At 36.2% G+C, this 26,818-nt stretch overlaps 1 protein-coding gene across 22 annotated transcripts in view; it reads right to left on the reverse strand.

The window, feature by feature from the left end:
* Rims2 (regulating synaptic membrane exocytosis 2) overlaps positions 1-26,818 on the reverse strand; it is a 575,440-nt gene that overhangs the window by 432,676 nt on the left and 115,946 nt on the right. For all 22 annotated transcript variants that reach the window (XM_027948945.2, XM_027948927.2, XM_027949060.3 and 19 more), the window contains one exon: positions 23,016-23,226. In XM_027948945.2, coding sequence (XP_027804746.2) covers positions 23,016-23,226 — 211 coding nt within the window. The remainder of the gene's footprint in view (positions 1-23,015; positions 23,227-26,818) is intronic.

Consider the following 26,818-nt stretch of genomic DNA (forward strand, 5'->3'; position numbering starts at 1 on the left):
TGCTTCCTTCTACAGTAATGTTCTATATTCCCTGTACTTAAAACTACCATATTTCTCTTTCTTCTTCTTGGCCTTCCCTAATCAATTTGAAGATTTTTTAAATGTTTCATGCCACTATAATATTCTCTCTCAAGTTTGGTTTGTTTTTTTAAAGAACAACAACAATTAAATTCAGCCTGTATAGTTTACCTTTTTTATCCATAATTTTGGATTTCCATCTTCAAGAAAGCATGCCATGGTACTGAGCTACATCAAGGAGCTAGATTGAAAGACAATGTCTAACCCAGACTAACCTTCCCATGATAAGTATACCAGATTACTTTCTTTCATTCATTCATTCATTCAACAAGTAATATGCACTGACCTATTACATACCAAAATACAAAGAAACCTACAAGTAGTATAGGGAAATTAAAGTGATTGTAATCAATTAATAATAATAAAATGTTAAAAATACTAGATTAAGTCTGTATAATCCATTGTGGCACAAAAGAGCAAGTGATTATTTCACATGGGATACTCAAAAAAAGATCATAAATAAAATGATGCTTAAGTCAAAAAAAAAAAACCTTAAGTATTCAGTAAGTAGGAAAGGATTGTGGGGTGGGGTCTATGGGAAAGAAAAAGGAATATGTTAGGAAAGAAAAAGGAATATGTTAGATAACAGTAGCAGGATGAGCAAAAGCATATGACATATTGGTGAAGATGATTTAAGAGAAATACAGGTAGCATAGTTAAATTGGAACATCTGGAATGGAGTGAAGCCCTGCAGGGAATGGTATCACAGTATTAAGGGGTTTTATGCCATTAAAAACTTCATTAACTCAGGAAATGAGGAATTGATGAGTGTTTTTTATACAGAGGGAAAAATAACCAGATCTGCATTTAACGAACATCACTATAGCAGTGCATGAAAATGTGTTTGAGAAGCCAAGACTGGAGCAGAGAGATTAGTTAGGAGACTAATTGGTCTAAGTGATAGAAGAGCCTAAAAAAGCAGTCAGTAATTAGGGAAGAAATGATAATTTTGAAAAAAATGTGAGGAAAGAGTGATAAAGAAAAGAAGCCTGAGATGATTCCTGGGTTTCTGTAGTAGATGACAAAAAAATAAAAAGTATTGCTATTTAAAAAGTTAAATATTTTAGGAGGTGCAGATCTGGGGACTGTTTCAGCAATAGAAAATACATACAACATCTGTCCTGGACTAAGTGAGATTAAGTGGTTTGCTATCAATTTTATTGAAAGGGAATTAGAAAAGACTTCAAAAGATGAATATAATGTCCTAGTCTTAAAAATAAGCATTATTAATAAGTTCTTATTTTAACTTAAAACATCATTTCGTTATTCTTTGGTTAATGTGAAGCTAAAGATTTTTATAAGGAATACTTTAAAAGGAATTGGGTGAGGTATATTGGGTATAACATTTAAAAGGGGATAAAGGAATTCATGACTAATACCTAGCCTATGTTACATTTCTTGCCTGCACTCTACTCACTTTGTGCTCCCTTGCCTACTATCAGCTTTATCATACTGTAGTTTTGGTGCTATCCTGAATTCCTTTATACCTTAAACAATTAAATAGTCTCTATTAGGATTAGGAATAACAGGAACATGTCTCATCATTGTAAAGGCTATCTATGCTGAGCCTCGGCCAACATCATTCTAAATGGAGAAAAATTGAAGGCATTCCCTCTAAAAACTGGAACAAGACAGAAATGCCCTCTTTGGCTACTTCTATCCTACATAGTTCTTGAAACACTGGCCAGAGCAATTAGACGAAAGAAATCCAAGGGATATTTATAGGAAAAGAACTTAAATTAGCACTATTTGCTGATGATATGATTCTATATCTAGAAGACCCAAAAAACTTCACTAGAAACTTCTAGAACTAGTAAATGAATTCAGCAAACTAGCAGGATACAAAATCAACACCCAGAAATCAAAGACATTTCTATATATCAGTGACAAAGCCTCTGAGAAGGAAATGAGAAAAACTACCCCATTCACAATAACCTCAAAAAAAAAAAAAAGATACTTGGGAATCAACTTAAAGAAAGAGGTGAAAGAACTATACAATGAAAACTACAGAACCCTAAAGAGAGAAATCCAAGAAGATTGTAGAAGATGGAAAGATCTACCTTGCTCTTGGATAGGCAGAATTAATACAATGAAAATGACCACAATACCAAAAGCACTGTACAGATTAAATGCAATTCCGATCAAAACCCCAATGGCATTCCTCATAGAAATAGAAAAAGCATTCATAAAATTGATCTGAAAAAATAAGAGACCCAGAATAGCTAAAGCAATCCTTAGCAGGAAGAGTGAAGCAGGTGGCATCACTATACTAGACCTTAAACTACACTAAGGAACAATAACAACAAAAACAGCATGGTATTGGCACTAAAACAGACTGGTAGACCAATGGTAAAGAATAGAGAACACAGAGACTAACCCACAAAATTACAATTATCTTATATTAGACAAAGGTGCCAAAAATGTGCACTGGAGAAAAGATAGCAACTTCAACAAATGGTGCTGGGAAAACTGGAAATCCATATGCAACAAAATGAAATTAAACCCATATCTCTCACCATGCCCAAAATTTAATTCAAAATGGATCAAGAACCTAAGAATTAAACCAGAGACTCTGTGTCTAATAGAAGAAAAAGTAGGCCCTAATCTTCATCATGTGGGATTAGGCCCCAACTTCCTTAATAAGACTTAATATAGCACAAGAATTAAAACCAAGAATCAATAAATGGGACAGAATAAAACTAAAAAGTTTCTTCTCAGCAAAAGAACAATCTGTGAGGTGAACAGAGAGCCTACATCCTGGGAGCAAATTTTTACCCCTCCCACATCAGATAGAGCACTAATCTCTAGGGTATATAAAGAACTCAAAAAAAGCTAAGTACCAAACAAACAAACAAACAAATAACCAATCAACAAACGGGCCAAGGACCTGAACAGATACTTCTCAGAAGATGATATACAATCAATCAACAAATATATGAAAAAATGCTCATCATCTCTAGCAATCAGAGAAATGCAAATCAAAACTACTATAAGATATCATCTCACTTCAGTCAGAATGGCAGCTATTATGAAGACAAACAACAATTAGTGTTGGAGAGAATGTGGGGAAAAAGGTACACTCATACATTGCTGGTGGGACTGCAAATTGATACAGCCAATATGGAAAGCAGCATAGAGATTCCTTGGAAATCTGGGAATGGAACCACCTATCCCTCTCCTCAGTCTATACCCAAAGGACTTTAAAACAACATACTACAGGGACACAGCCACATCAATGTTTATAGCAGCACAATTCACAAGAGCTAAACTGTGGAGCCAACCTAGATGCCCTTCAGTGGATGAATGGATTAAAAAAGGTGTGGCATATATACACAATGGAATTTTACTCAGCATTAAAAGAGAATAAAATCATGGCATTTGCATGTAAATGGATGGCGTCAGAAAAGATAATGCTAAGTGAAGTTAGTCAATCCCCCCCAAAAAATGCCAAATGTTTTCTCTGATATAAGGAGGCTGACATAGTGGGGTAGGGAGGGGGAGCATGGAAGGATTAGATGAATTCTAGATAGGGAAGAGGGGTGAAAGGGAAAGGTAGGGGGCAGGGGATTAGCAAGGGCGGTGGAATGTAATGGACATCATTATCCAAAGTACATGTATGAAGACTCAATTTGGGTGTCAACATACTTTATAAACAGATATGAAAAATCGTGGTATATATGTATAATAAGAATTGTAATGCACAAAAAAGTACATGTATAAAGGCATGAATGGTGTGAACACACTCTATATACAAATATATGAAAAACTGTACTCTATATGTGTAATAAAAATTGTAATGCATTCCACTGTCGTGTATTTAAAAAAAATCAATAAATCTAAAAAAAAAAAAAAAGTAGAAAAGAAATTGTAAAAGTGAGCTAGAAAAGGAAATCCAAGCAGAAAATGTTCTCAGATAGATTAATTTTTAAGAATACCTAGACATCTTATCCCTTGAAGTTACTCACACCATCTACTCCTAGAAAGCTTTCCTTTCACAGTAGAGGTGTACTACATCACTTGATTAAAAACCCTTGAAATCACCTAAAGATTCCTGAAGAAAAATAACCCCAAATTGGAACCAACAGAGTATTCATAGACAGACTTGCTTCTTTAGATAATAGTACCCATAGATTATTATGGTACACAGATAATTGGTTGAACAGGTGAGCTGAAGCAGGTGAAAACTACTTAAAATATGTGACAATATGGAGAGGAACTAAGCTCATTTAAACTTTGGAAAACACTTTTCTTTGTGATAGTAAAAGCAAATGTGACTCCATTTTGTTTTGACTCCATTCTGTAAAACAACCATGCCAACTACAAGGGTCATGACTGAGGCAAGATGTTCTTTTCCTTTTGCCATAGAAACCTTTAAGAACATGGAACTATCTAATGGGGCATTGTTTCTGTAACTAGGGTAAAGGGGCTCTGTTCTGTAATTGAGGTGATTGGGCTAACTGTGATTGGTTAGGCTTCCCGCCGCTTGACTGCACTCTCCGGCTTCTGTAACCTGGCTTGCTTGAATTGGCTAGATCCCCGAACATCCCTTTTGAGGTTTTCAGGTTTATAAGGAGAGCCCTTGAAATTGTTGGGGCTGATCAGGGGAACAGCTTTATGTTCTGGTCAGTCGCCACTGGTGTGCTTCAATAAAGGCTTGATTCGATTATACGTGAGTGGTCTGGAAGTCAGTTTATGAAACCCCGGGACAAAGCTTTAACTATAACATCTGGAGGCTCGCCCGGGATCCATTTCTTCCCTACCCTCACGCCAAATTTGCCTCCAACGATGGGCCTTTGGACCTAGACCCTGGAGTAGTGGGGAGCTGCTGAGAGACATTCCTCAGCCTCACTCCCAGGGCGACTCCAATTCGTCCTAGGAAATTCTGATAAGCCTCCTGCGGGCCTGTCAGATCTGGTGAGTCTACTCCTCTGGGGACAAGGTCAGATTGAATGCACTAGCTTACACCTTTCCTAGGACGGAGGAGACATTGTCACTGTCTCCCTGGAGGCCTCCTAGTGGGGCCGCACCTGTGCCTGGTGGCAGGATGAGTCACTGTCTCTGCCCCACTGGAGGTCTCCCTGTGTGACCTCATCTGTCTCTATCTAGGAGCAGGCGGAGCCCTCCTCTCTGTCCCACTGGATGCCTCCCTGTAGGGCCTCATCTGTTCCTGGGGGCAGGACAAGATGTGGTCTCTGCCCCATTAGAGGTCTCCCTGTGTGACCTCATTGATTGTTGCTTGTCCTACATCTGTACCACTGTTTGTCGTTTCTCCAGCGTCTGCCTAACTGTTTGTCTCTTGTCCAGTGTCTGTTCGCCAGCCATTTGTCTTGTGTTTATCTGTCCGTGTGTTGTGTGGGGGCCCTTTTCTTGTTCTCATAACCACTCTTCTTTCATCAGGACTCCTTCGCTCCACCAACATCATGGGACAAGGAAGCTCTACAGAGATCTCTAACTGTACCCCTTTAACTTGTTTTCTTAACAATTTTCAGGACTTTGTTGGTTTGTTTTGTTTGTTCCCTTTGTGTTCTGTGTTAATTTGTACCTCAGTTTGTTTCTAATGGGAAAAAAACGGTTAAAACGGTTTTAACTGTGCTCACTAAAGCTTGCATTAAAATGTAAAGTGCTGCCAACAGGACTAAAAGAATTGTCAAAAGTAAAAGCTAAAGGTAAAAAGAAAAAGGCATTCTAGAGATCGCCTTCATTTAGAAACTGGGCCAGGTGGCCAACAGGGTAAATCATGTCAGTTTCTATAGAGGACAGATTAAAACTAAAGTGTTTTATAAAATTATTATTCCTAAATTGTATAACAAAAAGCATAATTTTGTCTAGGAAATTTGGCTTTTGTGTCTCAGTATTTGTAAGCATGAATAACTCCCAACTATTAAAAATGGTCCAAAGATTTTTCAAAGTCAGGCTAAAATTTGGTGGCTGCTATCCAAGAAACCAGAAAAACCAATTTAGAATGGGACCCCAACCTGGGGACTCTCCCAAGGAGACCAATGGAGCTGCTGCATCTTTGGGAAGTTCCTTCAGGAAAAATAAGACCCCTTCATTTGTCTATGTTCCCTTAACTCTTTTCAGCTTTGATGAACAGGACCACCTCAGGAAAAAGGTCAGAAAAACTTTTAAAAAAAATTCTATATTTGTTAGGTGTATTAAGAATTATATGCAAAAAATAAATAAATAAGAGAGCTCATGTATAATGGCATAATTTGGCGTGAACATACTTTATATAGAGTTACAAAAAAAATGTGCTGTGAATGGATAATTATGAATATAATGCACTCCACTATTGTCATCTATATAAGAAAAAAATTTTAAAAAGAAAGGAAAAAAACTCATAATTTTGATCCAATACACCTAGCTTAATATGTTTTTCTGATTACACTCTGCTTTATTCTAAGGCCAATTTGCAATGGTTAACTCTCAATCTAATAGGTTTAAAAAATAAGGTACAAGACTTTTGTTTGTCTGTTTGCTTTGTGTGGGTGCACAAGGGTACTGTCCGTCTACATGTATTGCCATGTCTACATATATTTGGTACAAAAAAAATTGACATATGAGCTCCTGAATTAAAATTTTTAAAAAATGGATCCAATACCTTTGGTTAATATGATTTAAAAGGTTCAATTTAAATTGGGAAAAATAAATAAAAGTACAAATGTCTTTAAAGTTACTAATACACAGTTTTGTTTCTAGATGGTTAAACAGCTATTAAAATGTTAATGTCTATAAAGTGTCTGATATCCGTCTCTCTAGGATTTTTCTTCAACAGGAAAAAAAGGTTACTAATACTATTCAATACACTTGTCTGATACCTTGTTTAAAAAAAAAAAGATATGTAAATTATTTCCAAACGTATATGAAATTAATCATGGATGTGTTTGTTAGAGACATCTGTTTTACAAAGTTAAAATGCTAACTGTTAAATATACTATCAACTACTCTTAACTCCTTAAATTCCATAAGGTAAAATACTTAAACAATGTTGATGTTTTCATAAATTGATAAGCTAAAAAGAAATTTAAATTATTTTGTGTTATCATAAAAACAAAGTTAGTATAAATTAAAAGTCCCAAAAGGTATAATTCTACATACAAGGAGTCAAGAGGTTTCAGCTGCATTTCAATTAAAGTACTGTAAATAACAAAATATTTCATCTTATTAAAATGGATTAATTTATCTAAATTCAGAAATTTACAAGGGTTATTTCAAGGTACAAACAGAAAGAAGGATTAATGGATTAAAAATTATTAAAAAGTTCTAAATATAAAAATATATTTAATGAAAAACGTTTCCAAGTTAAAAGTCTTTATGTGGTAAAGTATAATTATAATACATCTAAGTAAACAACAAAATGGTCTAATTAGTAATATAAAGGTCTATAAATAAAAGAAAAATATTAAAAGATTTATATGTAACTAAATTGGTTATATATGTAACACAAATAGTTAAAATTATTTAAGGTTGTTCCGTAAGGACAAATATTAATGTACTGATATAGTTATATGTTAAAATGACAAAAACTTCTAAAAATATTAATTACATTGTGTCTGTTAAGTTTTACCCTCTAGAGCAACTAATCTTGGAGAAATTAAGGTTTGTACATCTGTGATTAAACAGCAACTGTTATTTTAAAATATTGTCCTACATTACAGAGTCTAGATTTTTCTTCAAAAGCTAACCTTGGTTAATATAAAAACATCAATGGAATTGAGGTACATTACTCTTCTTTACATATTAAGTGTGTTCATATCTTTCAAGTATACAAGTCTTTAAGGTAAAAGGTTTAAAGAAACATTTTTATCAAGCTGGTGTTCTCCAAACTAAAGTTGTCTGTAATGGTAATTTTAAACTTATAAGGATAATAGATTTTTATTGGGGATTTATTTATATTATTTGACGTTTTTTAACCAAACTTTATGTTACCTTTTACATTGGGATATAAAAATTTAAAGGTATTTTTAAAAGTAATGAGAGCCTGATCTATTTAAAGGTTAATACTATAAAACATTTTGCCACTTTTCCACACATAAAAAAAGGGGGCTCCCAGCCTTTCCTTAATTATGTTGTATTGTGCTAGCTAACATTCATACAGAGTCAGGAAACAATATATATAAACTTTATAAAATGATATCTAAAAAGAGAAAAAAAAGATCACCTTTAAAACTAAAACACTTTACCTAAGATTGTGAAGAGCCCTGCCTTACCTGAGATAAGACTCTGCCTCCGCATATCAAAATGACTTCAAAGTAGGCCAGATTTCAGTTGATTTAAAGTTATATTCAAAGATTAACTTTATTGGAAAGAATACTGTGATCTCAAAAAGAAAATATAATGTATAACTCAGCCAAGGTTCAAAAGTATATACAAGCTAAATATGTTTTTACTTTTATTAATTTCACTTTGTATTTTCATTATAACTAAAAGAAAAGTGACCACGACACTCAGAGCAACCAAAAGACCTTTATTGTGGCAGTGTCTGATTAACACACACAAAGGGAGGGGGGAGAGAAGGGAAAAACAAAGGGTAAGAGAGAAGAGTGAGAGGGAGAATGAGAGAGAGTGAAAGTGAGAGAAGAGAGAGCACGAGAGGGGGTCCTATCAAGAGAGAGTTTCTATAGCCAAAATCTAATAGGGTCTCTAGGTCTGCAAGCGTCCTTGTTGGCATGCAGTGATTAGATCATACAGTAGTTGCTAAGGGTGTCATCTTCTGCCTTCAGGCAGACAGAGCAGGGGTCAGATGTGGGGTTTATTTCACCAGAGGGGTGGGAATCAAATGTTCAACCTTGAGTGGGGTTGAGTGTTCAGCCTAGAGTGGGGTTGAGTGTTCAGACTTCAGGCAAACAAGCGAAGCTAACATTCGTTCAGCCTGCTCCACAACTAACAATAACTAATGCCTGTTAATATTTTACAGAGGACTCTCCCAGATGGCTGCGAATAGAGTGCATCACACCCCGTGTACCGCATCACTGTGCAGGTGAATAATGAGTTAGAACGACAAAAAACTAACTTGTTAGGAATTTACAGCAAAATGGGGGTACACCAAAACCTAGAGGAAGGATTTCCAGCACCGAGGTCCGGTAATTGAATCTCAAACACGAGCCAACTGTGCGACCGGAGATCCAGGCTGACTGATCGGCGCGGCCCACCCCGCGGCTACAGACGGCGGGGTGCTGCCGAGAAGCGACCAGCAAGCAGAGAGAATCGTTGCTACGGATTCTGTGGAATCCTGCCGGCTGTGCCCTCACTGAGCCCCAGGCTGAGTTCGGGATTTCAGGCGGCGAAGGAAATGGTCCAGTTCTATCCCCCACAACGGAAACTCCACCAAGGAAGCCAGCGGCCACCATCTTGGAGAGCTGACGTAACCACCGCCAGTCTCCGACAGATTGCAACAATAAAACAGGTGTCTGTTACTCAACCCATCTCCCATACAACAGGGAATTCGCATAAAATCTCTCCTACGCTTTCCCGGGGAGGGATTATCAGAACGAGCCTACATAAAGACACGGGGAAAGTTAGAGACACTTGACCTCCAACTCCCCCTCCCATCAGCAGCGAAAACGAAACCTGTCTTGCCAGCGCTGGGGGAGGGCCAAGCGGGAAAAATCAAAACAATAGAGTGCCGGGGTTCCCAATAGCCAACCTCCACACCCAGCAAACGGCAGGCCCAGAGTACAGTTTGAACTGCCGAGAGGCATCACTCAGGGGAAGACTGGTCTAGCAGAAGAAGCCAGGATTAGCAGGAGAAACCAGGGGACTAGAGGCCAGGGCCTCGCGACTGGGCGGCTGGAGATCGCCGGCCCGCCGGCGGCAGCCCACCCGCTACCCACATGACTGGGCGGCTGGAGACCGCCCGCCCGCTGGCGACAGCCCGCCCGCAGCCCACGCAACTGGGCGACTGGAGACCGCCCGCCTGCCAGCGACCGACTGCGCGACTGGGCGGCTAGAGATCGCCCACCCGCCGGCGACAGCCCGCCCGCTGCCCGCGCGACTGGGCGGCTGGAGACCGCCAACCCGCCTGCGACCAATCGCCGGCCGGCTGCCAGCGTGACTGGGCGGCTGGAGACCGCCCGCCCGCCGGCGACCGGGAGCTGAAACCAACCAGAGACAGTCCAGTCCCACCCCGCCATTCAGACACCCTGGCAAGGAGCCTAGGGCCCGCCATAGCAGAGAGGTGACGTCACTGGAGCTCGGCCGTCGGAATTCCTTCCCAGCGGAATACACTTTAGCAGGCATAGTCTACCAACACAAAGGAGAGACAACAGAGATATACAAAACCAAAACAAATCTATAGTAGAGAGCAGAAATACAGCAATCAAATAGAGCTGGAAAGTAATGTGAACAACATGAAAAAACAAGGGAATAAAGGAGTACAAACAATGCAGGACAACTTAAATCTACAGGAGGACCTAGAAGCATCAGAAACATAGATAGGGAAAGAACTCAAGGCATACCTAACTCAGATGGAAAGGAATATTAGAGAAGACATGAGACAGCAAGTCCAAGCAATGAAAGTATATTTTGAAAACGAATTAAACAAACAAATTCAAATGGCAAAGAACGAGCTTTACCAGGAGATAGAGATCTTAAAAAAAAATCAAACAGTAATCCTAGAAATGCAGGAAACTATAAACCAAATTAAAAACTCAAACGAGAATATTACAAATAGACTAGATCAAGTAGAAGTCAGAACATCAGATAATGAAGACAAAGTTTATCAACTTGAAAAGAATATAGTCAACACAGAAAAGATGCTTAAATCTCACGAGCAATCTACTCAAGAGATATGGGATGTCATAAAAAAACCAAATCTGAGAGTCATCGGGATAGAAGAAGGCATAGAGATTCAAACCAAAGGAATGGACAACCTATTAAATGAAATAATTCTAGAAAACTTCCCAGAGATGAAAGATGGAATGGATTGCCAAATCCTGGAAGCCTACAGGATCCCAAACATTCAAAACCGTAATAGACCAACTCCAAGACATATAATTATGAAGATAGCCAACATACAGAACAAGGAGAGAATATTAAAAGCTACGAGAGAAAGGAGACAGATTACATTAAGGGGTAAACCAATTAGGTTAACGACTGATTTTTCATCACAGACTTTGAAAGCGAGAAGATCCTGGAACAATGTATTTCAAACACTGAAAAATAATGGATTCCAACCAAGAATACTGTATCCAGCAAAATTAAGCTTCAGATTTGACAATGAAATTAAAATCTTTCACAATAAACAAAAACTAAAAGAATTCGCAGCCAGAAAACCAGCACTGCAAAGCATTTTGAGCAAAATACTACAAGAAGAGGAATTGAAAAATAGTGCCCAAAACTAACAGCGGGAGGTATCTCAGTAAAGGGGGAGGAAAATAACCAAAAAGTAAAAACTAGCCAAACTAAAATAAATAAATAAATAAACATGACTGGAAGTACAAACCATATTTCAATTGTAACCTTAAATGTTAATGGCCTAAATTCACCAATCAAGAGACATAGGCTAGTAACCTGGATCAAAAAAACAAATCCAACAATATGCTGCCTTCAGGAGATTCATATGATAGGAAGAGACATACACAGGCTGAAGGTAAAAGGTTGGGAAAAATCATACCACTCACATGGCCCTCGGAAGCAAGCAGGAGTGGCCATACTCATATCGAATAAAATTAACTTCAAACCTAAGTTAATCAAAAGGGATAAAGAAGGACACTATATACAGTTAAAAGGAACCATCCACCAACAAGACATAACAATTATCAATTTGTATGCACCAAACAATGGTGCTGCAACATTCATAAAACAAACTCTCCTCAAGTTCAAGAGTCAAATAGACTACAACACAATAATTATGGGTGACTTCAACATACCGCTCTCGCCATTAGACAGATCCTCTAGACAAAAGCTGAATAAAGAAACTATAGAACTCAATAGCACAATCAATAACCTAGACTTAACCGACATATATAGAATATATCAACCTTCATCAAGTGGATACACGTTCTTCTCAGCAACACATGGATCCTACTCAAAGATAGACCATATATTATGCCACAGGGCAACTCTTAGTAAATATAAAGGTGTGGAGATAATACCATGCACCATATCTGATCATAATGGAATGAAACTGGAAATCAATGATAAAAGAAGGAAGGAAAAATCCTATATCACATGGAAAATGAACAATATGTTACTGAATGATCAATGGGTTACAGAAGACATAAAGGAGGAGATAAAAAAATTCTTAGAGACAAATGACAATACAGACACAACATACCGAAATCTATGGGACACAATGAAAGCAGTTTTAAGAGGGAAATTCACTTCTTGGAGTTCTTTCCTCAAAAAAAGAAAAAAACAACAAATAAGTGAACTCACACTACACCTCAAAAACCTAGAAAAGGAAAAGCAAAACAACAGCAAATGTAGTAGAAGACAAGAAATAATTAAATGAACAGAAATCAAAGAAATTGAAAAAAAAACCATTGAAAAAATTGATAAATCTAAAAGTTGGTTCTTTGAAAAAATAAATAAGATCGACAGGCCCTTAGCCATGTTAATGAAGAGAAGAAGAGAGAGAACTCAAATTACTAACTTATGGGGTGAAAAAGGCAATATCACAACAGACACTACAGAAATACAGAAGATAATTAGAAAGTATTTTGAAACCCTATATTCCAATAAAATAGAAGATAGTGAAGATATCGATAAATTTCTTAAGTCATACAATCTGCCCAGATTGAGTCAGGAAGACACACACAATTTAAACAGACCAATAACAAAGGAAGAAATAGAAGAAGCCATCAAAAGACTACCAACCAAGAAAAGCCCTGGACCGGATGGGTATACAGCAGAGTTTTACAAAACCTTCAAAGAAGAATTAATACCAATACTTTTCAAGCTATTTCAAGAAATAGAAAAAGAAGGAGCTCTTCCAAATTCACTCTATGAGGCCAACATCACCCTGATACCTAAACCAGACAAAGACACTTCAAAGAAAGAAAACTACAGACCAATATCTCTAATGAACTTGGATGCAAAAATTCTCAATAAAATCCTGGCGAATCGAATACAAAAGCATATCAAAAAAATTGTGCACCATGATCAAGTAGGATTCATCCCTGGGATGCAAGTCTGGTTCAATATACGGAAATCAATAAATGCTATTCACCACATCAATAGACTTAAAGATAAAAACCATATGATCATCTCGATAGATGTAGAAAAAGGATTCGACAAAGTACAGCATCCCTTTATGTTCAAAACACTAGAAAAACTAGGGATAACAGGAACTTACCTCAATATTGTAAAAGCTATATATGGTAAACCTCAGGCTAGCATCATCCTAAATGGAGAAAAACTGAAGGCATTCCCTCTAAAATCTGGAACAAGACAGGGATGCCCTCTATCACCACTTCTATTCAATTTAGTTCTTGAAATACTAGCCAGAGCAATTAGACAGACAAAAGAAATTAAAGGAATAAAAATAGGAAAAGAAGAGCTTAAATTATCACTATTTGCGGATGACATGAAAATATATTTAACAGACCCAAAAGGGTCTACAAAGAAACTGCTAGAGATAATAAATGAATTCAGCAAAGTGGCAGGATATAAAATCAACACGCATAAATCAAAGGCATTCCTGTATATCAGCAACAAAATTTCTGAAATGGAAATGAGGAAAACCACTCCATTCACAATATCCTCAAAGAAAATAAGATACTTGGGAATCAACCTAACAAAAGAGGTGAAAGATTTATACAATGAAAACTACAGAACCCTAAAGAGAGAGATAGAAGAAGATCTTAGAAGATGGAAAAATGTACCCTGTTCATGGATAGGCAGAACTAACATCATCAAAATGGTGATATTACCCAAAGTTCTCTACAGGTTTAATGCGATGCCAATCAAAATCCCAATGGCATTTCTTGTAGAAATAGATAAAGCAATCATGAAATTCATATGGAAAAACAAAAGACCCAGAATAGCAAAAGCAATTCTAAGCAGGAAGTATGAATCTGGAGGTATAGCGATACCAGATCTCAAACTATACTACAGAGCAATAGTAACAAAAACAGCATGGTACTGGTACCAAAACAGGCAGGTGGACCAATGGTACAGAATAGAGACCAATCCACAAAATTACAACTTTCTTATATTTGATACAGGGGCTAAAACATGCAATGGAGGAAGGATAGCATCTTCAACAAATGGTGCTGGAAAAATTGGAAATCCATATGCAACAAAATGAAACTGAATCCCTTTCTCTCGCCATGCACAAAAGTTAACTCAAAATGGATCAAGGAGCTAGATATCAAATCAGAGACACTGCGTCTGATAGAAGAAAAAGTTGGCTACGATCTACATACTGTGGGGTCGGGCTCCAAATTCCTTAAAAGGACGCCCATAGCCCAAGAGTTAATAACTAGAATCAACAAATGGGACTTACTCAAACTAAAAAGTTTTTTCTCAGCAAGAGAAACAATAAGAGAGGTAAATAGAGAGCCTACATCCTGGGAACAAATTTTTACCCCTCACACTTCAGATATAGCCCTAATATCCAGAATATACAAAGAACTCAAAAAATTAAACAATAAGATAACAAATAACCCAATCAACAAATGGGCCAAGGACCTGAACAGACACTTCTCAGAGGAGGACATACAATCAATCAACAAGTACATGAAAAAATGCTCACCATCTCTAGCAGTCAGAGAAATGCAAATCAAAACCACCCTAAGATACCATCTCACTCCAGTAAGATTGGCAGCCATTATGAAGTCAAACAACAATAAGTGTTGGCGAGGATGTGGGGAAAAGGGTACACTTGTATATTGCTGGTGGGACTGCAAATTGGTGAGGCCAATTTGGAAAGCAGTAAGGAGATTCCTGGGAAATCTGGGAATGGATCCACCATTTGACCCAACTATCGCCCTTCTCGGACTATTCCCTGAGGATCTTAAAAGAGCTCACTATAGGGATACTGCCACATCAATGATCATAATGGCACAATTCACAATAGCTAGACTGTGGAACCAACCTAGATGCCCTTCAATAGATGAATGGATAAAAAAAAATGTGGCATTTATACACAATGGAGTATTACGCAGCACTAAAAAATGACAAAATCATGGAATTTGCAGGGAAATGGATGGCATTAGAGCAGATTATGCTAAGCGAAGCTAGCCAATCCTTAAAAAACAAATGCCAAATGTCTTCTTTGATATAACGAGAGCAACTAAGAACAGAACAGGGAGGAAGAGCATGAGGAAAAGATTAACATTAAACAGAGTCGAGTGGGGGGAGAGAAAGTGAGAGAGAAGGGAAATCATATAGAAATGGTAGGAGACCCTCAATGTTACACAAAATTACACATAAGAGGTTGTGTTGGGAAAGGGGGTGGAACAAGGGAGAGAATTGAACAACAGCAGATGAGGTAGAGAGGGAAGATGGGAGGGGAGGGGAGGGGGGATAGTAGGGGATAGGAAAGGTAGCAGAATACAACAGTCACTAATATGCCATTATGTAAAAATGTGAGTGTGTAACCGATGTGATTCTGCAATTTGTATTTGGGGTAAAAATGGGAGTTCATAACCCACTTGAGTCAAATGTATGAAAGATGATATATCATGTGCTTTGTAATGTTTTGAACAACCAATAAAAATATATATATATTTTACAGAGATAATACTTCATGAACATACAACCTAAATTAATTTGAGATATTAAGCCGTCATCTGTAGACAGATAATAATTAAAAGAGATTAAATTAACTGTAAAGGGGCTAAGGTTATGGCTCAGCAGTAGAATGCCTGCCTTGCATGTGTGAGGCACTGGGTTTGATCCTCAAATCACATAAATAATAAGTAAAATAAAGATATTATGTTGTGTAAAAAAAATTAACTGCAAAGTTATAAACATTAAAGTTAAAACACAGTATTCTTAGTTTAAGACTGATAGAGTTGACTTTCTGGATGTTTATGGTCAAACTCAAAAATTAAGGTTAAAATAAAGGGGCCAAAAAAACCAATATTTGGCTCTTGCCCTCTGAGTCAGCCTGAACTCAGGACATGGGGGAAAGCTTTGCAACTCCAGGCCACATAACCTCCCGATAAGGGAGATTAATGAGACCACTGAAGAACAGAAAGCCAATGAGTGTGCATACTGCAAAAGAAGAGGGTAATTAAAAAGGGGAAACAAGCCTGATCCTTCCAAGGGAAGCCACATGGTCAGCAAGACCTTGACCCATCCTAACACAGATGACACTAGCAGAGCTAAAATTCTGCTCACAAGTTCCCCAAAAATTTCCTCCAAGGAAACTCAGCTGACTCTTACCAATAGATAGAAACAAGGTCAGTTTGACCAGCTTGCTCTTAAACACCTAGCCAAAACAGTTAAAAACCAAAGCACAGCCATTTGTGGGCATTTAAAAAGAAACATCAGTTATTTTAATGTAACTTAAAATATAAACTAGTGTTAGCAGCAAAAAAAAATAAGACTGGAGACAACAGAAGAGAGATTCTTAGGCAAAAATACCTGGTAACAATAAAAACTGCCAGAAGTTTTTAGTCAGTTTAAGGCCTACAGATCTTCCTAATCTCCTACACGGTGGATGTAATCAATGTTTATTAATATAATTATCTAGCCCTAAGTAACAAAAGGATCTTTACTGAACACAGTGGTCATGCTAAAAAGGTATTTTTACAAAAATCAGATGACATTAACTTAAATAAATGTTGTGTCTACATTCCTGATAATGCTGACAATGTTAAAGATTTATGTTCCCTTAAAAAGGGCCTTATTAAAGCTTTATTAGGCCTTGTTATGGGGACAATTTCTCAGGTCTCCTGCCTCCTGGTAAACAATTATTAATTTCTATCATTTTCATGATATTCATGGACAGGTTTTTAGATGCTACAACTACTATTTTGTATTAATCTTATTTCAGTACTCATGTCTTTTTGTTTCTCTCATAGAAGTGCCCGCCCCCAGGTGAATTTACAACCTGTTCTTCCTGTACCAGATTTTTACCATGGATTCCTTGACCCTCTCAATTTCTAAAAAGGGACTCCAAACTGCTTTCCCACTGCACATTGCCCCCTATCAGCTCGAAGCAGCAAGAATGGTCATTGTCCTTTTTCCTTACAGCAGTAGGAGGTCCCTAATATTAGAGGGGAAATTATGGTCAGTATAGATGTTTGCCAATATGTCTGGCTCAGAAAGATGTACCTAGGGAAGTACTCCCAAGATCACCCTGGGTGATCTCCCAGAAAGAGACACTTGTATCGACAACCCAACTTATAAGTGGGACAACTCCCCGTTTGCCAAAAATTTTGCTTCCCAGGTCCCACTTTGAACTCCTTGCCTAAATCTCCAAATTGTCAATAACTCTGAACTATGTAACCTACTATTTTGATGGAGTAAAAGAAAAAGAACACCTGGACTTATTAAAAGGCCAGGGCCCACTGATTTATCAACATAGACTGCCCCCATTTTAGTTCCCCTTCTGGCTGGTATGGGGAGGAGGTCAAACTTAAAAAATTAAGGTTAAAATAAAGGGCTAAGAAAACCAATATTTGGCTTAATAGCTAGATCTACTGCTTTGGGAACTGCAGCTCTTATCACAGACTCTAAAAATTTTAAGTCCCTCAGCCGTCAAACAGATATAGATTTAGGAAAACTAGAAAGGTGAATCTCCAAATTAGAGGTTTCACTAGACTCTCTGACAGAAATAGTCTTAAAAATAGATGAGGTCTAAATCGTCTCTAAAACAAGGAGGACTTTGTATGGCCCTAGGAGAAACTTGTTGTTTCTATACAAACCATTCTGGGATAATAAAGGACAGTTTGGTACTAGTTAGAAACAGGTTAAAGGAAAGCGAGAAAGCACAAGAAACTTCTGGCAATTGGTTCCAAAACCTATTCTCATGGTCCCCTTGGTTGACTACCATCATTTTAGCCATAGTTGGGCCCCTAGTCCTCCTCCTGATTGGGATTACTGTAGGGCCCTGCCTCTTAAAAACCCTCCTAAACCATATACAAAAGAATGTAGGTGAGGTCTGACCATAAGTCAGACCAATATGGTCCCTTAGACACAGAAGGATGGAAAAGAAACTGAGTCCTAATGATGTGCAAGATTGACATCAAACCTACTAAAACCAATGGGGAATGTGATAGTAAAAGGAAATGTGACTCCATTTTGTTTTGTGACTCCATTCTGTAAAACAACCATGCCAACTACAAGGGTCATAACTGGGGCAAAATGTTCCTTTCCTTTTGCTATAGAAACCTTTAAGAACACAGAACTACCTAATGGGGCATTGTTTCTGCAACTAGGGTAACGGGGCTCTGTTTCTGTAACTGGGGTGATTGGGCTAACTGTGATTGGTTAGGCTTTCTATAACTGGGGTGATTGGGCTAACTGTAATTGGTTAGGCTTCCCGCCACTTGACTGCACTCTCCCACTTCTGTAACCTGGCTTGCTTGCATTGGCTAGACCCTGAACATCCCTTTTGAGGTTTTCAGGCTTATAAGGAGCGCCCTGGCAATTGTTTGGGACAGCTTTATGTTCTGGTCAGTCACCACTAGCGTGCTTCAATAAAGGCTTGATATGATTATAGTGAGTGGTCTGGAAGTTAGTTTATGAAACCCTGGGACGAAGCTTTAAATATAACACCTTTATACTTGACTCAAACTTTATTTTGCTTCCTTTCACAATACTAATATGCATTAAGAATTATAAAATATCCTAGTTCTGCAAGTTAAATTTTTTTAAGTCATTAAAATATCTTGCACCATTGGAAAGGTCAACATCAGTAAACAGAAATAATTATCCCTTCCTTTTAAATTCCACAACTATTTTATAATAATATTCTCACACAGTCTAGGTTATTCAGCCTAGAGGCATGAAAGTGAGAATCTATCTGATATGATATTTGCTTAATGATGACCCTGTAAAATTCTGATGAGCTTGTCTGCTTTATCCATTCCTCAAATTCCTATGAACACAGTTTTCTAAAATAGTGGTACCCTCAACACCTCCATGTTATACAAATGTAAAAAGGAATAAAAATTGAAGCTTAATTCCAATACATTCTATTTATAATAACTTCTAATAATAATCAATAAATAATTACCTAAATGGTAGAAATAACTGTCTACATGAATATAATTTTCAGGTATGTCAAGAATTATACAAGTAATATAATGTAAATTATAAAATCATAAAATATTAAATCAAGAAGAGACTTTAGAAATTATTTAGATCAATGACTTCATTTTACAGATTATAGAAGCACTATGAGATAAAATGACAGGTCAAATAAATAGGTAAAACCAGGGCAAAAACAGACTTTGGTTCTCTTGATTTTTTTTAACTTATGCCACCCTCTCCCTGGAGAATTTTCAATTCTTTCGGAGATTCTAGTATGTAGTGATATTACAAAGTCCAAAAGAAAATTCATACACAATATTTTTGCCTTTAATTTATGGAAATTGATGTCATATTGTACTAGCACAGTGTCTATAAACTTGCACATAATCACAGTGGCATGTAATTTTTTAAAAAGAAGTACCTGGAGGATTACAAAAACATTCTCATCATTATTGGATTTCTCAATGCATAGTTTAATTACTAGTCATTAAAATCACTTGTATAAATGATATTAATGATTTGCTTATACAATAACATCAGTATTATCAATCCATTCCTACTGATATTTGAACACGTGTATTTCAATATATTTTAAAGGACCTGAGTTTCACTTTAATAAACTTTATAAAGTTTTAATTTATTGTGCTTCAAATCTGACAATTAAAGTGACAAAATTTCATGTCACATTTTAAGTTCTTATTTAATTTTAACAATTCTGAAAAATACACATCATTATATTTAATCAAGCAAATAGTAACTAAGCAGAGAGTAATTTGTTTTTCCTACCAAAAGATAAAAGAAATGAAAAGTTGAAGTTACTACACTTGAAGCTTAAAATAATCCCACTGGACTTGGGAGGCTAAGGCAGGAGGATCATTGTTCAAGGCCAATCTTAGCAATTTAAGGAAACTCTCAAAAACTCAGTAAGACCCTGCCTCAAAATAACAAAAGTACTGGAGGTATAGCTCACTGGTAAAGCGTCCCTTGTTTCAGTCTCCAGGAAAAAATAATAATAATAATCCTCATTGTAATTACCTTTAATTTCTTTTCAATAACACCATTCAATGATTACAAAATAATTTCTTGCTTAAAAATTATTTTTTCATTTGATAAAATATATAGTATGTATTTATTAATGGGGAATCATCTTAAAAGATAATAAATGCTAGAAGTATTTTATAAAATCTTGTTGTATTGGTACTTCCATATGTCCAACATTTCATTTATTCTCTGTGTATCCTTAATGTACCTTAAGAAATATAAATAATTGTTAAGGATGGCTCCATATGGAAAAGTCTCAAAATAAAAGGCTATTTTATCATCTTAGGGTATTACAAAAAGAATTTTTAACAGCTTCATAATTAAGTTAATCTATAAAATACTTGTATTTTCAGTTTTCTACCTCATAAGAATAGTTTGAGCCATTTGTGGTGAAAAATCAATGGAACCAAAAGGTGATTTTTTGAGAAATTCAACAAAATTAACAAAAAAAATCTAGCTAGACCGAATAGGGGGAAAAAAGAGAAAATATACAAATTACCAATATTAAGAAATATAGATGTGATATTACTACAGATTCTATGATGTTAAAAGAAAAATAATGGAATACTACAATTTTATACCAATAAATTTGACAACTTATGAGGAAATGGACAAATTCCTTGAGAGACATTGTTATGCAAACTCATTCAAGAAAAAAATATGTAACATGAGTAACACTATATTAAGGAATTAAAACTATACCCCCTTTTAACAAATAAAACTGCATGTCCAGATGGCTTTACTGGTGAAATACCACCAACCAATGAAAAATGAAATAATACAATTTTTACACAAACTCTCCCAAAACATGGAAGATAATACTTCCCAACTCATTCCAATAGGCCAGCATTAAACTAATTTCAAAACCAAAGAAAAATCCTGCAAGAAAATAAAACATACAGATAATATGCCTAATGATCATAGAAGCAAAAATTCAAAACAAATTTTTTTCGAATCATTAATATAGAAAATGGATAGTCTATCATGACCAAATAGGGTTTATCACAGAAATAGAGTTGGGTTAACATTCAAAAATCAATCAATGTAAGCTTCATCATATTCACAAAGAAAGGAAGAAATATAACCTTAATCTCAATAGATGGAGAAAAAGCTTTGAAAAAGCCCAAAGTCTATTGATTATTTAAAAACCAAAACTCTCAGCAAATTGGTCTAGTTGCCATCTATGAAAATACAGCTAACATTAGACCTGACAGTGAGACTGAATACTTTCCCCCTATAATTGAGAACAACACCAGGAGCCACATCAGTGAAGCCCACCTATAGTCCCAGGGACTCTGGAGGCTGAGACAGGAGGATCATGAGTTCAAAGTCAGCCTTAGCAATTTAGCAAGGCCCTAAGCAACTCAGCAAGACCTTTTCTCTAAATGAAATACAAAAAAGGCCTGGGGCTCATTGGTTAAGCATTCCTGGATTCAATCCCTGGTAACCCTCCCCCTGCCAAAAAAAAAAAAAAAAAAATGTTGTCTACTTTCACCATTTCTATGGAAAATAATAATGGAGTTTCTAGCCAATGCACTACTTAGAAGAGGGGGGGAAAAAACTTAATCAAGTAAGCCAAAGGGAAAAGGTTAGGAGAAGTACATGATTAGTTCTGGATGAAACAGCACATTGATAAAGGGCACAATGAGAAAACGAAGAAATGAAATTACAGCAGAGAATAAATTCCCACAATTATGTCCAAGTAATATATATGAAGATATCAGTTTCCCATTTAAAAACTACCTAAGTAAATAGTTAGGTGATAAGATACTAGTGAGGATATAAAGGCAAATCTAAAAAACTTACTGTAATGAACATTTTTAAATATTGTTTTTGCTAATTTCAACAAAATATTCTTTGGATAGCATTAACATGTTCCCTAACGTAGAGAGGTAAACTACAAACATGTTGTATAAGTATAAAAAAACTTTAATATTTCTTCCTTAAATTCTAGTTTCCATAATCATAGTCTAATATTTTTCTATTAATGTTAAAAAAGCAACAAAAGAACATGTAGCTTCAAAAGCTATAAAATTATGAAAAGAATCTCAAAGGCTCCTTTCAAAAGGAAAGGAAACAGACCAAGGAAGAACAGATCTATAAGGTTTGTAAAACTGTCATCTGTAGAGAGTTAACTACCTGAACTAAAACAGTCCCAAGTATTATAAATATACTTGTCTCTCTTTGGGATGGACCATTGTGTTTGTAGAAAACCTACTGCCAAAAAAAGTTGGCATTTTTGTGCTTTTCCCTATTAAAAATAAGGCAATGTGTTGCATATCCGAGGAATGGGTTATGTGTATTAATAATAAACTCCTCAAAATGTTTAGTTACAGAATATTATGATTCAATAAAATTTGATAGCTCTTTATCTTTGTAAAAAAACAACTATGTGTAGCAGTGGAGAAACTATATTAAAATTCTATCATTGATCAATTGCATGCTCTAAGAATACAATTTAGTTTCTCGGGGTCTGAGTTTCCTGCACCAGAAAAATAAAGGAGTGAGGCCAAATCATCTCTTAAATTGTCTTCATTGTCTTTGAAAGTCTGAGATCATAAAATTCTAACAAAATCAAAAGCTAGCTGACACAAAACAATGAGAAAAATATATTTAAAATTCTGTGAAAATTTAAAGAAACTTTATCTAAAATGAGGACACCATAAGTAGTAATTTCTGTTTTCATTTTTTTGATTCACAATAAGCTTAACTATAAGAGAACTATCATGTTTTCATTTCTGTACCTTGTTTGAGCGTAATGACACTCGACCTCCACAACGAGCACAGAATTTTGTTTGGCAATATGAACAGTTATGGCCACATCCATCAGCAAATTTCGTTTTGTGGCAGATACCACAAGTTGGGGCATCACCCTTCTGTTCTTGCTGTTGCTGTGATTCTTCTCCCATCTTCTTAACCTGCTCCTTATACATTTCAAACTGCTGATGAAGTTTTCTGCAGAGAAAACAGACAAGAAAAAAAATGGTTTCCCTTATGGTCTCATAAAAAGAAATACATATATGTGTGTGTGTGTGTGTGTGTGTGTGTGTATAATTTCGTAATTAAAACTACATAGAATGAAAATAAAAATTTAATTTTATGCTTACAGAATAACATCTTGCATGGCACACTACTGTAAAAAATGTTACAATTAGTTCTACTTTCTGTTATTCATATTAATTTAAAAATCAATTAACACACGTTTATGCAAGTGTTTCTTTTAATAAGAACTCTAAAATTTCTACTTACCATTTGCAATATTTTTCAATCATATACTTTAAAATATTTATAATGTTTTTCTTCAACAGTATACCTTTAAAAATATAGGAAGCTAATTGGACATACATAGTGAAGCCAAAATCTATAAACTTCAAATAAATGAGACACTATCTAAATTGGTATAATCCAAAGAATCCAAACAGAGGGGACACCACTTAGCTGTTAAAAATATGTAAAATTTTAATAGCCTAACAAAGGGGATTGTAAAAATAAAAGTTAACTTTTCACTATAAAAATAAAAGGGTCAAAAAGATGTCTAGAAATGCATATTATTTACTCAAATTAGAAATAGTTATAAAACTTTTCTCTTCCATTGTCTCTATAATGAAAATTTTTTTAATATTTACAAAACTGTAATTAGGGCTAGGGTTGTGGCTCAATGGTAGAGTGCTCGACTCGCAAGCATGAGGCACTGTGTTCGATCGTTAGCACCACATTAATATTTTTAAAAAGATATTGTGTCCACCTAAAACTAAAAATATATTTTAAATATTTTTTAAAAATGGATCACTGCTGCCTCTGATGCCACTGCTGCCATCCCAAGGTCACCTGGAAGTCTTCTTTCTGGGTGCTGCTGCCCTTGCAGCTATAACCACTTGCTGTTGCCACAGGAGACACCACTGCCCTGGATGCACCTGACACCGACAGAGCTTTTGACAGCCTCTCCCCTCGCTCCCCCCCCCCCCCCCCGTGATCATCTGGTGATGCTGACCCTACAGCAGCCACCACTGCAGCTGCCACTGCTACTGATCCTCGGCCTGCTACCAACAACCACCACCACTACCACTGCTACCATAGCCTAGAGGACTGCTGCGGGGGAGACTCCAGGGTTGGTTCCACACGGCTGCACCCACTGGGACACCAGCCAGGTCCTGAGGTTTACCACCACAAGAGCCACTGTCTGGGGACTCCAGTGGAGACCTGTAGGTCCATTGTGGGGGTGCCTGCGAGTTTGGAGGTGTCTGGGGTCTTCCTACTGGGAGTGCTGGTGGCCCTTGTCTTCCTCCTGCATCTCAAGGTTGCTCTTTCGCAAGAGTGTATTCCTAGTTGTCTCTCTGCAAGTAGGAGCAGCATTGAGATCTTGGGACTACAGGTGACCGAGTCTGAAGTATCTGAAGCCCTGATCTGTGCGATAATTACAGAGTCTGTGAGGGCTGATCTGGATCTGGTGATCCCAAAAGACAACAGAGACAGGGCTGAGAAACTGTTGAACACCGATAGAGACAGATTGGCTTTCCATATTTTATTTTTTAATTCACTAATATCTCCACCATATTTGGAACAGGGTGCTTTTTAAGCATCAGTGTGTGGAGGACACTGATATATCAATGATGTTTTGCATTTTTTTTAATTTTTTTATCTTGCATTTCTTTTTTCTTTTTTTTAATTTGTTTTAATTAGTTACACATGACAGTACAATGATCTTGACATATCATACATTTGAATCAGATGGGATATAATTTCTCATTTTTCTGAGTGTACAGGTTGCAGAATTACATTGGTCATGCAGTCACATATGGTGTTTTGCATTTTTGTTGTATTCTTATGTCTTTAATTTTTTCTCTTTGTTCATATTCTTCCTCTCTCATCTGTTTTCTTGGATTTTCTTTCCAAATTTTCTGCAACCAACAGCCAATCTCTGTCGACACCTCTTCCACTCTTCTTGTGAATTTTTGCTTCTAGCTTCTTTCTTCCTCCCTCATGAATATCACATACTATACTACCTCTGGTATCTTATTCACCATTTGAAATTGTAAACTGTTTTAACAAATTTTCTCTTTATATTATAGATAGTTTGGTTTAGTGTGAGAAAGCAGTGGATGCCTTAGTGGGAACCATTAGGTTTAAGACTATATATTTTTTACACTGGGTGCTGTTGACACCATTAAAGGCAAGGTGCTAGAAACCTTCAGGGACATTATAGGACTATAGGATAGAATTTGTGCTGCCTTAGATCCATACTTTTAGATGGGAAAATACATGAACAACATGAAAAAACAAGGGAATAAAGCACCCCAAACAAACCAAGATGTTTCAACAACAGAAACCACTGATAACACAGTAGAAGAAATGTCCAAGAAGGAGTTCAGAATGTACATAGTTCAATGGATTTATGAAGTCAAGGACAACATAAGGAGTGTAATCAAAGAAAAAGTACAGAAAGTGAAAGATCACTTCAATAAGGAGTTAGTGAGGGGAAAAAAAAAAGCAAAAATCCTCAAAATGAAGCAATCAGTAAACCAAATTATAAATTCAATAGAAAGCATCACCAACAGACAAAACAACTGAACCTCAGACAATGAAGACAAAATATATAATATTGAAAGTAGAGCTCACCATGCAGAGAAGATGGTAAGAAACCATGCACAGAACATCCAAGAATTATGGGATAACAAGAAAAAAACCAAATTTAAGAAGTATCAGAATAGATGAAACAGAAATACAAACCAAAGGAATGCACAACCTTTTCAATGATATAATTGCAGAAATTTTCCCAAACCTAAAGCATGAAATAGAAAATTAAATACAAGAGGCTTACAGAACCCCAAATGTACAAAATTACAGCATACCCACACCAAGACACATTATAATGAGAATGAATAACACAAAGAAAAAATATAAAATCATAAAGGCTATGAGAGAAAAAAATCAAATTATGTATGGGAGGAAAACAATTCAGATCTTAACTGATTTCTCAACCCAGACCCTCAAAGCTATGAGGTCCTGGAATAATAAATTTCAAGCAATGAAAGAAAACAGATGCCAATCCAAAAATTTTAAATACAGTAAAATTAAGTTTCATATATCAATATGAAATTAAAACCTTCCATGATAAACAAAAATTAAAAGAATTCACAACTAAAAAGCCTACACTACAAAACATTCTCAACAAAATATTCCATGAGGATGAAGTGGGAAAAAAGAAAAACCAGCAAAGGGAGAAACTACACTAAAGAAAAGTTCAACCAAATGAGAAACTGAGACAAATCAAAAACCAGAAATAAGTCAAAATGACAGGGAATACAAATCACATTTCAAGAATAACCTTGAATGTTAACAGCCTAAACTCATCAATCAAAAGACATAGATTGCTAAAAAAGCTTCTTCTCAGCAAAAGAAACAGTCGTTGAGGTAAATAGAGAGCCAACAGAATGGGAGCAAATTTTTACCCCATGCACATCAGATAGAGCACTAATCTCTAGGATATATAAAGAACTCAAAAATCTTAACACCAAAAACAAAAACAAATAACCCAATCAATAAATGG

This window comes from Marmota flaviventris, chromosome 15, assembly GCF_047511675.1.
Source record: "Marmota flaviventris isolate mMarFla1 chromosome 15, mMarFla1.hap1, whole genome shotgun sequence".
In the NCBI taxonomy this organism is placed as follows: domain Eukaryota; kingdom Metazoa; phylum Chordata; class Mammalia; order Rodentia; family Sciuridae; genus Marmota; species Marmota flaviventris.